This window comes from Papio anubis, chromosome 20 (genome assembly GCF_008728515.1).
Source record: "Papio anubis isolate 15944 chromosome 20, Panubis1.0, whole genome shotgun sequence".
Taxonomy (NCBI): Eukaryota; Metazoa; Chordata; class Mammalia; order Primates; family Cercopithecidae; genus Papio; species Papio anubis.
This window is the reverse complement of record NC_044995.1, coordinates 49880993-49894061: the sequence shown is the minus strand read 5'-3', so window position 1 is coordinate 49894061 and position 13069 is coordinate 49880993. Positions and strand designations below refer to the sequence as shown.

Below are 13069 nucleotides of genomic sequence, written 5' to 3'. Positions count from 1 at the left end.
CAGCTACTCGGGAGGCTGAGGCAGGAGAATGGCGTAAACCCGGGAGGCGGAGCTTGCAGTGAGCCGAGATCGTGCCACTGCACTCCAGCCTGGGGGACAGAGCGAGACTCCGTCTCAAAAAAAAAAAATACAAAAAAATTAGCTGGGTGTGGTGGCGGGCACCTGTAGTCCCAGCTACTGGGGAGGCTGAGAGGCAGGAGAATGGTGTGAACCTGGGAAGTAGAGCTTGCAGTGAGCCGAGATCGTACCACTGGGCGACAGAGCAAGACTCTGGCTCAAAAAAAAAAAAAAAAATTTTGGTCCAAGAAGATGCGGACCTATTCAACATACCATATTATTTGTTTTTATACCAAGGTAGCCTATAGATATACAATGTTTTAAATTTCTCTTTTAGAAACAGGATTTTGCTCTGTCACCCAGGCTGGAGTGCAGTGGTACAATTGTAGCTCACTGCAGCCTCGACTACCTAGGCTCAAGTGATCCTCCTGCCTCAGCCTCCCAGTAGCTGGGGCCACAAGCACGCACCACTATGCCCAGCTAAATTTTTTAAGGGATTTCTTGTAGAGATGGGGTCTCGCTATGTTGCCCAGGCTGGTCTTGAACTTCTGGCCCCAAGGGGTCCTCCTACCTCGGCCTCCAAAAGTGCTAGGATTACAGGTACGTAGACATTTAGTGGAGGAAGGGGCTCTCAAAGGCAATAAAATGCTTCTGATCCAAGAGAATCACGCTGCAGCCCTGGCCCAGTGAGCTTCTCAGAAAATCGATGCCTGGGCCTCAGGCACTGGCCGGAGCATGGGCCTGGCAGGGCGTGGGTCTCCTAGATGCCCTCTGCCCGGCCTTCAGGGCCCCAAGGGTCAGACACTAGGGGGCCTCCAGTTTTGTTCCCTGCTGGAAATTTAGGACTTGACTTGGGATCGTTCTTGTTGTGGAACGTTTTAGCTATGCTGAACTGTGGTCAGATCGGGTCAAGCCTCTTGGTCACAGAAGTGGCCCAGGAGCACTTTGGGAGGCCGAGACAGAAGGATCGCTTGAGGCCAGGAGTTTGAGACCAGCCTGGGCAAAACAGCAAGACCCCACCTCTACAAAAAAAATAAAGTGGCCCAGGACTCCTGGGTCCTTTTCAGATATCTTCATGTCTCTCTCTCACACTCACACACACACACACACACACACATACACACCTGTTCCCGGCCCCATCCCAAACTTGGCCAGACCCCCACAGAAGGCTCTATCCCCGACCCGCCCCCCAGCCCCTTGGGCCCTCTCCTGCCTCCCCCCCATACCCACTTGGCTGTCACATACCAAAGAGCATCCATTCTCCATACAGGGAACAACACCTCCAGCACAATTCCTTCGAGCCTTTGACAATTTTCTCTGAAATACCTCAAAATATTTAATGTATAGTTTATGTGATTTAAAAAAAAAAAATCCTTAGCTAGTTTTTGGAATACGTGACTTGAAGCTTTATACCGTTAAATTATAATTTTGCAGACGATGGCATGTCGTTTCTTTGACGAGTTCCGTGGGAGACGCATTGAATGTCAGGGCTGGAGACCAGAGGGAAAGTCAGAGGGAGGGTGATCGCGAGAGAGACTGCGGCAGAAAGGACCAGTGGCGTTTACAGATTTCTTATTTAAACGAGTCCTTTAGGAAAGAGAGAGGGAGAGAGAGAGCGAGAGCGAGAGAATGAGAGTGAGAGAGGGAAAGGGAGAGAGAGAGGCAGAGGTCTATCTTTCTGTTCTCTGGCTTGTTCTGTTTCTCGTTTTCTGGAGTCATGTCTTATAAGAGTATTTATTATTCTCTGTGCTCTGTGTTCAAATGTAATTTAAGAAAAAAAAAGGAAGAAAAATGCAAAAAAAAAAAAAGAAAATGGAATTTGAGTTGGTGCATGACTAATGTACTCTTTCTTGACGCTAATTGTAATAAAGTGGTCGGGGTGGGGGGCGGGGGGCGTGGCCCGGTTCCGTGTCGCTTCTGTGTGTCTGGTGCCCGATCGGTGCTCTTCGGTGGTTTTTCGTTACTGTTTCTTTCCTCCTTTCTAAGGAACTGTGTCCAGCTGGGACAGGTGGACGGGACTCTAGGTAGCGGGGGCGGGAGCAGAGCCTCAGTGCCCAGGTCTCCTCCGCCTCCCAGCCCCAAGATGCCACCTGCCTGCCCCAGCCAGGTGAAAACCACCGAGCCCCCCCCCAGCCATTCCTGGTTCTTGGGGGCGCTCTGGTGTCCTCGACATCTTAGACCACCCCAAACCCGCATCACCCAGTTGGTTTCACTTTAGCATGAACTCCCAAGTGTCTTGTTCAGAGGAGAGAGACAATCAGCCTATTCTTATCTTGTCGCCCAGGGTGGTGGGGGATGCGGGTACGCCCCAACTTCCTGAGATCTGAAGGACCCTCCTGAGGCCCCCAACAGCAGGCACCAGCACCGCCCCCCCACCTCCACCCAGACAGCCTCAGCCTCCCCTCCCTGGACTGGGCATGACTCAGCCTTTCTGTCCTGTCTGGGAGGCAGGGGGTGTACGCCTGCAGAGACCCCTCCCTCCCAGCCCACTTTGGGAGCCTAGAGAACAGAGGACCCCCCAAAATCATCAAAGGGGGCTCTGGGACAATGTCCTCTGCCTCTGACTCCTCTTGTGCCATGAGGCCATGTCCCTGAGCCATCCCCAAACAGCCCCTGGAGGTGGAAGGGGCACAGATGTGCTGGCCTGGGAACCGAGGCTGGAGGAGAGAGCAGCAGGGGAGAGATGAGAGGGGCCGCTTTCGGGGACAGGCCCCAGTGGGGGGGTGGGGAAGCTAAAGGGGGTGCTTTTCACCCCATAAAGCAGAAAGCCCCGGTCTGGAGGGCTGGGCCCGGGGCTGAGGGCTCAGCCGACCTGAAATCTGAAATGATGCCGGGGCCAGGATGCCCCTTGCACCAGCCGCAGCTTGGGCCATTTCACATTCTCTGCCCCAAGTGGTTTAAGCAAAATCAAGCCAAGAGACTCCTGGGGCTCCTCCTCGTGGCCCTGTCGGACCCCTGCGGGGGCTGGTTTTGGTGGAATGAGCTCAGCTGCGGGGGAGGGAAGAGCCAGGAGGCCCTGCGGCCTTGAGTGTTTTGAACAGACTGGAACCGAGGGCTGCTTTCAGAGGAGACACCACTTGGACCCTCCAAAGTCCCCTCCCCTCCAGTGACAGGGGAGAGAAGCCCTTTTCCACCTTCACCCTCGGGCGACAGGCTTAAAAGTTAAAAAAAAAAAAAAAAGTCTCGTCATTGTTAACCATTGCTGTGCTGGGTTTGTTGATTTGTTTTTCTTCAATAAATTATTTTCTAGTCACTCATCTGGGTGTGTGTGTTGGCCGACGGGTCCGGCACAGATGCGGGCACAGATGCGGGGCGGGAATGGAACTCACCCACCTCAAGGCTGGGGCGGGAGGACGGGAGTGCAGGGAAGAGGGACTTTGCTTCCACCCAGCTCGCCCCTCTCTGCTCTTGAGTCCCATCTTCTTCCTGGGCCAGCAGCCTGCTCTGAGCCTCCACCGCCCACACAGCTCCACCACCCACAGGGAATGGTTAAGAATCAGAAAGAAAAGCTTGGCGCCTTTGAAAGAAAAGCTTGGCGCCTTAGAAAGAAAAGCTTAGCGCCTTTGAAAGAAAAGCTTAGCGCCTTTGAAAGAAAAGCTTGGTGCCTTTGAGTCAACCAAGCCCCAAGATGCAGACCTTGTCAGGACCTGCTTCTGTGACATCACTGCTCACTGCTTTCTGGAGTCTAAAGTGAACGGAGACACCAGCGAATGAAGGTGTATTTGAAGGGAGAAACCAGGGCTTCCCGATAGACGAAGAAGCTAGATGGTACCAGAACTGGAATTTATAAACTTTCTTGGGAGGGGCCAGCTGTCAGGCAGTGGGGGAGCCACAGCTTTTAATAAACAACTTTTGAGAGCAATGAAGCTTTACCCACATTATCTTACCCCAGTATGAAGAAGAAAAGTTTTCCCTGCAAATACCCAGCTAGAGCACTAGAGGTCAGTGCTTTGATTTTAAAAACCAGGAAGGAATCCTCCATCACAAAAAAACTGTAGGGAAAGAGTGAGCCTCAATTAGCGCTGGGGTCAGATGGTCCCTGGTTTGTTAGAAAAAGAAAAGCATGTGGAGCCCCTGTCTTTAGAGGGAGGCCCCCTGCATGCTGGTTGACTTGCAGCAGAACTGGCTGGCGCTTCGTCCTCTCCAGGAAGGACATCTTCCTGAGATGCCAGTGTGACTCCTTTGGGCTCGAAGACGTCTCTTCATCAGATGGGTCTAGGGATTCAGATGCTATGTCACTGCTGACCCCTGGTCCCCTCCGCAGAGGGCAATGACTGCTCCTCTGGGGGCAAGGATGGCTGCTCCTCCGCGGGCACCAGCAGCCACTCCATGGATGATGATGACTGCTTCTCCACAGGCCAGGGCTCCACCTCCATAGGCTGCTCGCTCGTGGACGTGGACGATTCCGCCCGACTTGGTGGCAGAGTCTCCACCTGAGATTCGTGGGTCTTGTCTGGAAGTGGCACCGTCCCCTCCTTGGGGGTGAGGGGCTCCTTTTGCCAGCTCTTCCATAACGGTGTGGAGGGCTTCAAAAATGCTGACTTCTCCTCTGAGGAGTCTGGCTGGCTCTCCAATGTCAGCTGGCCTGAAAGCAATGACTGGCTCCCCAGAGGCTGTGGCTGGCTCTCAGAAGATGACAGCTGGCTTTCTCTGTGCAACGGCGGTTTCTCCTGATGAGAATATGACCTCTCCTTGGTCAACAGCAACTTCTCAGGAGAAGATGGCCTCTGCTTGGGTGACAGTGGCCTCTCCTGTACCCTTGGCAATTGCTCCTGGAAAGACCCAGATAGCCTGTTGGTGCCGGTAAGCACATATCTGGGGAGGGCAAGTTGGTTTTCTGAATAAAGAGCGGATTGTCTATCCATAGAAAATGATGAGCTAGTTGTAGGGAAGTGCTGTGCTTCCAGGGAGGACATCTGCCCCTGTGACTGGCGCTTCTTCTTCCCCAGGAAGGACATCTTCCTGAGATGCCAGTGCGACTCCTTTGGGCTTGAAAATGCCTCTTCATCAGATGGGTCTATGGATTCAGATGCTATGTCACTGCTGACCCCTGGTCCCCTCCGCAGAATTGTGCCCTGAGTGATGAGGTCTGCGTAGCCCTCACGGTGGGAGAAGGCATAGCTGGAACGCCGGGCGCGAGACTCGCGGTATAAATGAGGCAAGGGCTCCACGGCGAAAATCTCCTCACTCGGGCCCTCCTCCACCTTCTCCTCCTGAAAAGCAAAGGGGAGAGCAGGGGAATCAGACTTCTACGCTTGGCTGACGGCTCTCCGGTGACCTGTCCCCCGAGGAGGAGAGGCAGGATTCAAAGCCCTTGGCCACTATGGATTGGCTAGGTTCTTCTCTACCCAGTTGAGCCAATTAGACTCCTCAACTCCCAGTGTCGAGTTCTAAGGAGGACTCTAGTCCTTTGCTTTTCAAGACCCATTAATTGGCCTTGCCCTGGAAACTAACCCTGGCTCAGCCAATCAGAGTCCTTCCCTGAGACTTAACTCTAGACCAGCCACCAGGTGCCTTGGCTGCCCTTTAGTGGCAAATCCAGGAGAGGTGAGCCTGGAACAGCCATGTGTCCAGCCTGTGCAGTAAAGGTGGCAGGAGCTGGGCAGGGAGAACAGAGGTGGCAGGGCAGGTACACCATTCCAGTCAATTCTGGGGCCCATCTCAGCTGCAATGTTTTGGTTACGTGGGCTAGCAAGTCTCCCTCCCTTTTTTTTTTTTTTTTTTTTCTTGAGGTGGGGTCTTGCTCTGTTGCTCAGATAGGAATGCAGTGGCAAAATCATAGCTCACTGCAGCCTCAGCTTCACAGGCTCAAGCGAGCCACCTGCTTCGGCCTCTCAAAGTGCTGGGATTACAGGTGTGAACCTCTGCGCCCAGCCTTGAGCACACGTCCTCAAGGTGCATCCACGCTGTGGCCTTTGTCAGAGCCTCACTCCTTCTCACGGCTCAGGCGTGTTTCACTGCACGGACGGAGCACGCTGTGTGACCCGCTCGTCTGTCAACGGACTCTTGTTTCCAGCTTCCTCCTTCTGCCTAAACCACTTCAAGGTTGTTTCCGTCATCTCAGTCCCCAAGCCCTGGGTCATTCGGGGTAGAATCTGATGGTGTCGGCCGGGCGCGGTGTGGCTCATGCCTGAAATCTCAACATGTTGAGGCCGAGGCAGGAGGATTGCGTGAGCCCGGGAATTTGAACCAGCCTGGGCACCATGATGATACTCCATCTCTAGAAAAAAGCTAAAAAATTAGCTGGGCATGGTGGTGCATGCCTGTGGCCTCAGCTACTTGGGAGGCTGAGGTGGGAGGATCACTTGAGCCTGGGAGGTTGAGGCTTCAGTGAGCGGTGATCACGCCACTGCACTCCCACCTAGGCAACAGAGTGAGACACTATCTCTAAATAAATCAATTAATTAAATAGAAACATTAAGGCCGGGCGCGGTGGCTCAAGCCTGTAATCCCAGCACTTTGGGAGGCCGAGACGGGCGGATCACGAGGTCAGGAGATCGAGACCATCCTGGCTAACACGGTGAAACCCCGTCTCTACTAAAAAATACGAAAAAACTAGCTGGGTGAGGTGGCCGGCGCCTGTAGTCCCAGCTACTCGGGAGGCTGAGGCAGGAGAATGGCGGGAACCCGGGAGGTGGAGCTTGCAGTGAGCCGAGATCGCGCCACTGCACTCCAGGCCGGGCGACAGAGCGAGACTCCGTCTCAAAAAAAAAAAAAAGAAACATTAAGGCCGGGCGCGGTGGCTCACTCCTATAATCCCAGCAGTTTGGGAGGCTGAGGCGGGCGAATCACTTGAGGTCAGGAGTTTGAGACTAGCCTGGCCAACATAATGAAACACCGTCTCTACTAAAAATACAAAAATTAACTGGACGTGGTGGTGTGCGCCTGTAATCCCAGTTGCTTGGGAGGTTAAGGAAGGAGAATTGCTTGAACCCAGGAGATGGAGGTTGCAGCGAGCTGAGATTGTGCCACTGCACTCCAGTCTGGGTGACAGCACAAGACACCTCTCAAAAAATAAAAATAAAAAAATAAATAAAACCTTAAGAGTCCAATGGCATCAGCGTTGGAACCCAGGGTGGCCTTTGGGTGCTCTCTGCTGCTTTGTCTGGGAAGTGAGGTCTCCCTTCTTGGGAAATCGGGTCCCGGGGGCACTGGGCACGTGTCAGGGCTCTGCACCCACCCTTCCCCCCAGCCTAGTGTCTTGGAGGGCCGAGAGGGGCTGGGACACCTTGCAGTCCCTACACCCTGCGTGGCTCCCCCACCAGGGTCCTGGAATGTACCGGGTGAGGACCCCAGGCCCAGGCCCACCTCACCTTGGCGAGCAGCTTCTTGAGGGCTGGGAAGATGACCCGGAGGGCCAGGACAGGGAAGGTGTTTATGGACACGCTCAGCAGGACCACCAGCAGGATGGAGGGGGAGGACAGCACACTGCGGTCAGCGTCTGGGGGCAGGGCGGGGTCACAGCAGAGTCTGCTGGGAGCCTGTGCCGCCTTCCCTGCCCCCAGCCCCGAAGACGCCCCCAGGCCACGGAGCGCCCTGGTGCCTTTGTGCCTGGTTTATAAAGGAGCCTGTTCCCCGTTCCCCGGGACACTTTGCCGGACGACTGTCATGAGCAACCTGTCACCTCTTCCATCAGGGACCCCCGGCACCACGACCGCCCATCACACTTCCCCACGGGGGCTCACACAGAAACGGGAAGGTCTTGGGGGATACTCTGAAGAGCCACAAGCTCTGGGTGATGGTGGTCATGATGGCGTAGAAACCCAGGCTGAGAACGATGGTCACCACGCACAGGACAGTCCAGTACTTGATGATAAGAATGACCTGGACAGGCAGCATGGGGTAAATCCGGGGCCCGGCGGAGCTTGCACCAGGACACCCGCCCCTAGGGTCCAGGGAGGGCACCCAACAAGACCCCCAAAGCAGTGGTCCCCGGGGGAGGAGGCCTTCATAGGCCGTGTCCAAGGCCCCAGGGAGGTGAGGACCTTGCCCACCTCCATGGTGATGGACAGCAGGCCAGACAAGGCCACCACGACTGCAAAGGACTGGTGGTCGCTGAAGCTGGCAGGTCCCGCCATGTCGCGGCTGATCCACAGCGTCATGAAGAAGTTGACCAGAGAGGTGGCCACGCCGTGGGCGACGGCTTGGACGAAGACCCAGTAGTTGAAGAGCTCGTCCTTCTGCCCCGCCAAGTACAGCTCCGGCTGCTCCAGGCTCTGCTCCGCGCTCACGTCCTGGGGACAAGGGGAAGCTCTTGGGATTGTGGGGGATGAGGGACCCCCAACAGAGATCAGGACCTCCTTGGGCAGGCCAGTAGGGTGGCCACTCTCTGTGTGCGGCTCTTTGAGTTTAAGCGAATTAAAACCAAGGAAGGCCAGGCACGGTGGCACACGCCTGTAATCTCAGCACTTTAGGAGGTCAAGGTGGGAGGATCGCTTAAGGCCAGGAGTTTGAGACCAGCCTGGACAACATAGTGAGACCTCCCATTTCTAAAAAAAACCTTTTAAAGTGGCCGGGTGTGGTGGTGGGCACCTGTAATCCCATCTACTTGGGAGGCTGAGACAGGAGGATCATTTGAGCCCAGGAGTGGAGGCTGCAGTGAGCTGTGATCGCACCACTGCACTCCAGCCTGGGTGAGAGAATAGGACCTCATCTACAGAATAAAATAAAATGCAATGGAAAGAGCCCTGGAGGTTGGTCACGTGGCCACACGAATGCACTGGGTGCTGCTGAGCTGTATGCATGAGTCTGGCTGAGACAGGGTAGTTTACATGATTTGTATTCCACCACGGTTAAAGATGCCAGCAAGGCCGGGCACGGTGGCTCATGCCTGTAATCCCAGCACTTGGGGAGGCCAAGGCGGAGGGATCACCTCAGGTCAGGAGTTCAAGACCAGCCTGGCCAACATGGTGAAATCCTATCTCTACTAAAAATAAAAAAAATTAGCCGGGCATGGTGGTGCACGCCTGTAATCCCAGCTACTTGGGAGGCTGAGGCAGGAGAATCACTTGAACCAGGAAGGCAGAGGTTGCAGTGAGCTGAGACTGTCCCACTGCACTCCAGCCTGGGCAACAGAGCGAGATCCTGTTGCGAGCTAAAAAAAAAAAAAAACGGTTCTAGCAAACATGAAACGAGATGTAAAATCCGGTCCCTGGGTCACATCAGCCGCAGCACAAGCATTCCTCACTGGGCACATGTGGCTGCTGGCTTCTGTGCTGGATTGCATAGGTGTGGGACACTTCCATCATCTGGAACATTCCATGTGACCCACCCTCCCAACTCCAGATCGCATAGCTGGGGCCTCTTGGAGCTGGGGGATGATAAACCTAGCAGAGTCATATGCTCTGATCCCCTCTCCCCATTGCATGGATGGGTAGACAGAGGCCCAGGGGCTCCAGCACAGGGTGGGGGCTCCCACACACAGGAGGAGCTGGACGGCCCCAGGATGAGCGTAGGCTCCAGTGGGAGGAGGTCAATGGCAGTGGGTAGGGAGAGGTACTGGACTGCACCCCCTGAGCCCCACCCCATGGCCTGAAGGTCTCCCAGCCCCCCTCTCCCCAAGGAGCAGAGGAGAGGAGGAGAGGCTGAGCAGAGACCTGAAAGGAGGACCCAGCCTTGCCCTGCTCACCTGCTCAAAGAGCCCAATGTAGAGAACTGGCAGGGTGCTGTACAGGAGGTTAAAAAGAGCCAGGAACCATCCTTCATACAGGGGCTGAGCCGGGGGAGAAGGGCAAGAAGAACAAGTCAGCCTCCAGACACCCAAGGAGCCTGCCAAGCGGGCACCCAGGGAGGGTTCTGGGTGAGGTAGAAAGTCGAGTTACACTCAAGGTTGGGGCTGGGACTGGGGTGGGGTGAAGTGTGGACTGATAAAGGTGGGAAGATAAAGGGAGGGAGGAAGGCATGATCAAATTCCCTCATAACGGCACCTCTGAGTTTTTGTTTTAATTGGATGGCCTCAAAAAAGATACAGGCCAGGCACGGTGGCTCATGCCTGTAATCTCAGCACTTTGGAAGGCTGAGGCGGGCAGATCACTTGAGGCCAGGAGTTTGAGACCAGCCTGGCCAACATGGTGAAACCCCATCTCTACTAAAAATATAAAAATTAGCTGGGTGTGGTGGTGGGCTCCTGTAATCCCAGCTACTCGGGCGGCTGAGACAGGAGAATTGCTTGAACCCAGGAGATGGAGGTTGCGCTGAGCCGAGATCACACCATTGCACTCCAGCCTGGGCAACAAGCGTGAAACTCTGCCTAAAAAAGAAAAACAAAAAGGCTGGGTGTGATTGCTCATTCCTGTAATCCCAACACTTTGGGAGGCTGAGGCGGGCAGATCACAACGTCAGGAGTTCAAGACCAGACTGGCCAACATGGCAAAACCCTGTCTCTACTAAAAATACAAAAATTAGCTGGTTTTGGTGGCAGGCGCCTGTAATCTCAGCCACTGGGGGGCTGAGGCAGGAGGATCGCTTGAACCCGGGAGGCGGAGGTTGCAGTGAGCCAAGATTGTGCCACTGCACTCCAGCCTGGGCAACAGAGCGAGACTCTGTCTCAAAAAAAAATAATAATAAAAATAAAACAGAAACCAATATATACTTATTAAGGGATTTCCGTAAAACTCTTTCTCAAATGCCCAGGTATTAGTGATGGGGGCTCATTCCTTCTCAAAGACACCTGATTCCCAACAGCTTCCCTACATGCAGGGAACAGCACTGCCCTGGGCCTCTTCTAGTCCTTGTCATGATACTGCTCAGAGTCTTGAGTGGAGCGCCAGCTCCCACATCGGATCTTCTCTGGGGTTCAAGGTCTTGTTCCCTCAACTGTCCCTAGAAGGGGAGGTCCATGTGCAGTGCCTGCCCTTGCTTGAAAGCTCTGAGTGTGCCTGGCACGGTGGCTCACACCTGTAATCCCAATACTTTGGGAGGCTGGGGTGGGCAGGTCACCTGATGTCAGGAGTTCAAGACCAGCCTGGCCAACATGGTGAAACCCCGTCTCTACTAAAAATACAAAAATTAGCCAGGCCTGATGGTACAACGCCTGTAATCCCAGCTACTCGGGAGGTGGAGGCAGGAGAATCACCTGAACCCAGGAGTGGAGGCTGCAGTGAGCCGAGATCGTGCCATTGCACTCCAGCCTGGGTGACAGAGAGAGACTCTGTCTCAAACGAAACAAAACAAATATCCTGGAAGTTGTTGGGCACAGAGCTAGACAGGGACCATCACTTCCCTTCACCTGGACTCTAGGCCTCCACTAATGCAGCCTTGCCATGTGGCCTCAGGCAAGCCCTGCCCACCGAGGATTCCGGGGTTCTCAGTGTGCCCAGCGCTGCTCCTAGCAGCTTTGGGAGGGGCGCGGCATCCCCAGAGGCCCTGGTCATGGATGGGGCAGCCAGGCCGGGGGACGCACCTGGGCAGTGAAGCCATTGTAGCAGGCGAACCAGACCTGCACCATCATGCTGGCCATGGTCTTATAGAAGAAGTAGCGCAGGAACTTGCAGATCCGCACGTAGGACCAGCGGCCGTGCACCAGCAGGAGGCGCTGCAGGAAGCAGAACTGACCCAGCACGAAGTCGCTGTTCTGAACAGCCTGCATGCCCTCCTGGCCGGCCAGCCCCACGCCCACGTCCGCGGCTGCGGGGCACAGGCAGCGGGTCAGCCCCTCGCACGCCCCCAGACCTCCCCACCGTTCCGCCCCCCCCCCCCCCCCCCCCCACCGGCCTCAGGTCCCCCCAGTCCCACCGCCACCTCCATCAGCCGCCCCCACTCGCCCCGGGCACCCCCAGCCCTGCCGCCGCCACCCACTCTTAATCATGTTGACGTCGTTGGCGCCGTCCCCGATGGCCAGGGTCACCACCTGGTGGTACTTCTTGACCAGGGCCACGATCAGGGCCTTCTGCTTGGGCGTCACGCGGCAGCAGATGACCGCCTGGCAGTTGGACGCCAGGTCCACGAAGGCGCGCTCCTGCAGCACCTCGGACCGACGGCGAGCTCCGGAATCCTCGGCCGAATCCTCGGCCGGCGGCGCGGCCAGCGGGAGCCCGAACCTCCGGCACAGCAGGGACAGGCGCCTGGCGTAGAGGAAATCCCTCCTGGACTGGCCGGGCTCCTGCCACGCCTCGTCCATGTTCACGTTCTGCACCAGGGCGCGCGGCTCCTTCCGCAGGGACACCAGCAGCTTGTCCTGGCCGGCGGGGAGGGGATTGTGCCAGGCGCCGCGGCCTCCAGTCCAGCCTGGACCCTGCCCGGCCCTCGGCCTTGCCAGCAGCCCCCACCCCGGGGCCCTTGGAGGCCCCCACCCCGAGCCCGCCGCCCCTCCAGGCCCCTCCCTGGCGCCGGGACCCCGCTGTCCACCCTGAGCGACACTGACCAGGAAGTCTCCGTTAATGACCAAGGCCAACTTGACCCGTGACAGGGACTTCTTGGTTAGAAAGTCGTTATTGCTGTCCCAGTAGGTCTCCAGGATGCGGCTGTCGGGGCGGGCGCAGGGGTCAGCGGGGCAGGGGAGGGGCGGGCTTCTCCCCACTTCCCCGGGAGCTCCACTGCCCCTCCCAACCCCTCCACTGCCCACTCCCTCACCGCTGCCCCTCCCCCTCCCCCTCTCCCCTTCCCCGCTCCCCTCCCCTTCCCTCCTACCCTCCCCTTTCCCTTCCCTCCCTCTCCCCTCCCGTCTCCCTCCAGTGCCCCTCCCCTCCCCTGCCCATTTCCCCTGTGCCTCCCCCTCCCCTTCCCTCACTCTCCCCTCCCGCTCCATCCACTGCCCCTCCCCGCCCCTTTCCCCTGCCCCTCCCCCTACCCTCCACTGCCCACTTCCCCACCTCTGCCCCTACCCCTCTCCCTCACCTTCCCTCTCTCTCCCCTCCCCTCTCTCTCCTCTGCTCCTCCCCCTCCTCTGCCTCTCCCTCTCTCCCTCCCCTGCCCCTTCCCTTGAGGCTCCCTCCACTGCCCACTCCCCCACTCCTTCCTCCTACCCTTCTCTCCCCTCTCAATCTCCCGCTTCCCATTGTGCCTCGGGCTCTCC

The 13069-nt window shown here is 56.6% G+C and overlaps 1 protein-coding gene across 7 annotated transcripts in view; it reads right to left on the bottom strand.

Annotated features, from left to right (window-relative positions):
• Positions 1-3825: 3825 nt before the first annotated feature.
• Positions 3826-13069, bottom strand: part of ATP8B3 (ATPase phospholipid transporting 8B3) — an 84961-nt gene continuing 75717 nt past the window's right edge. For all 7 annotated transcript variants that reach the window (XM_031660168.1, XM_031660169.1, XM_031660170.1 and 4 more), the window contains 8 exons: positions 12419-12518; positions 11854-12232; positions 11459-11682; positions 9686-9769; positions 8052-8291; positions 7743-7881; positions 7371-7498; positions 3826-5270 (listed from right to left, as the gene is read on the bottom strand). In XM_031660168.1, the coding sequence (XP_031516028.1) occupies positions 4293-5270; positions 7371-7498; positions 7743-7881; positions 8052-8291; positions 9686-9769; positions 11459-11682; positions 11854-12232; positions 12419-12518 (2272 nt within the window). In that variant the 3' untranslated portion in view covers positions 3826-4292. The remainder of the gene's footprint in view (positions 5271-7370; positions 7499-7742; positions 7882-8051; positions 8292-9685; positions 9770-11458; positions 11683-11853; positions 12233-12418; positions 12519-13069) is intronic.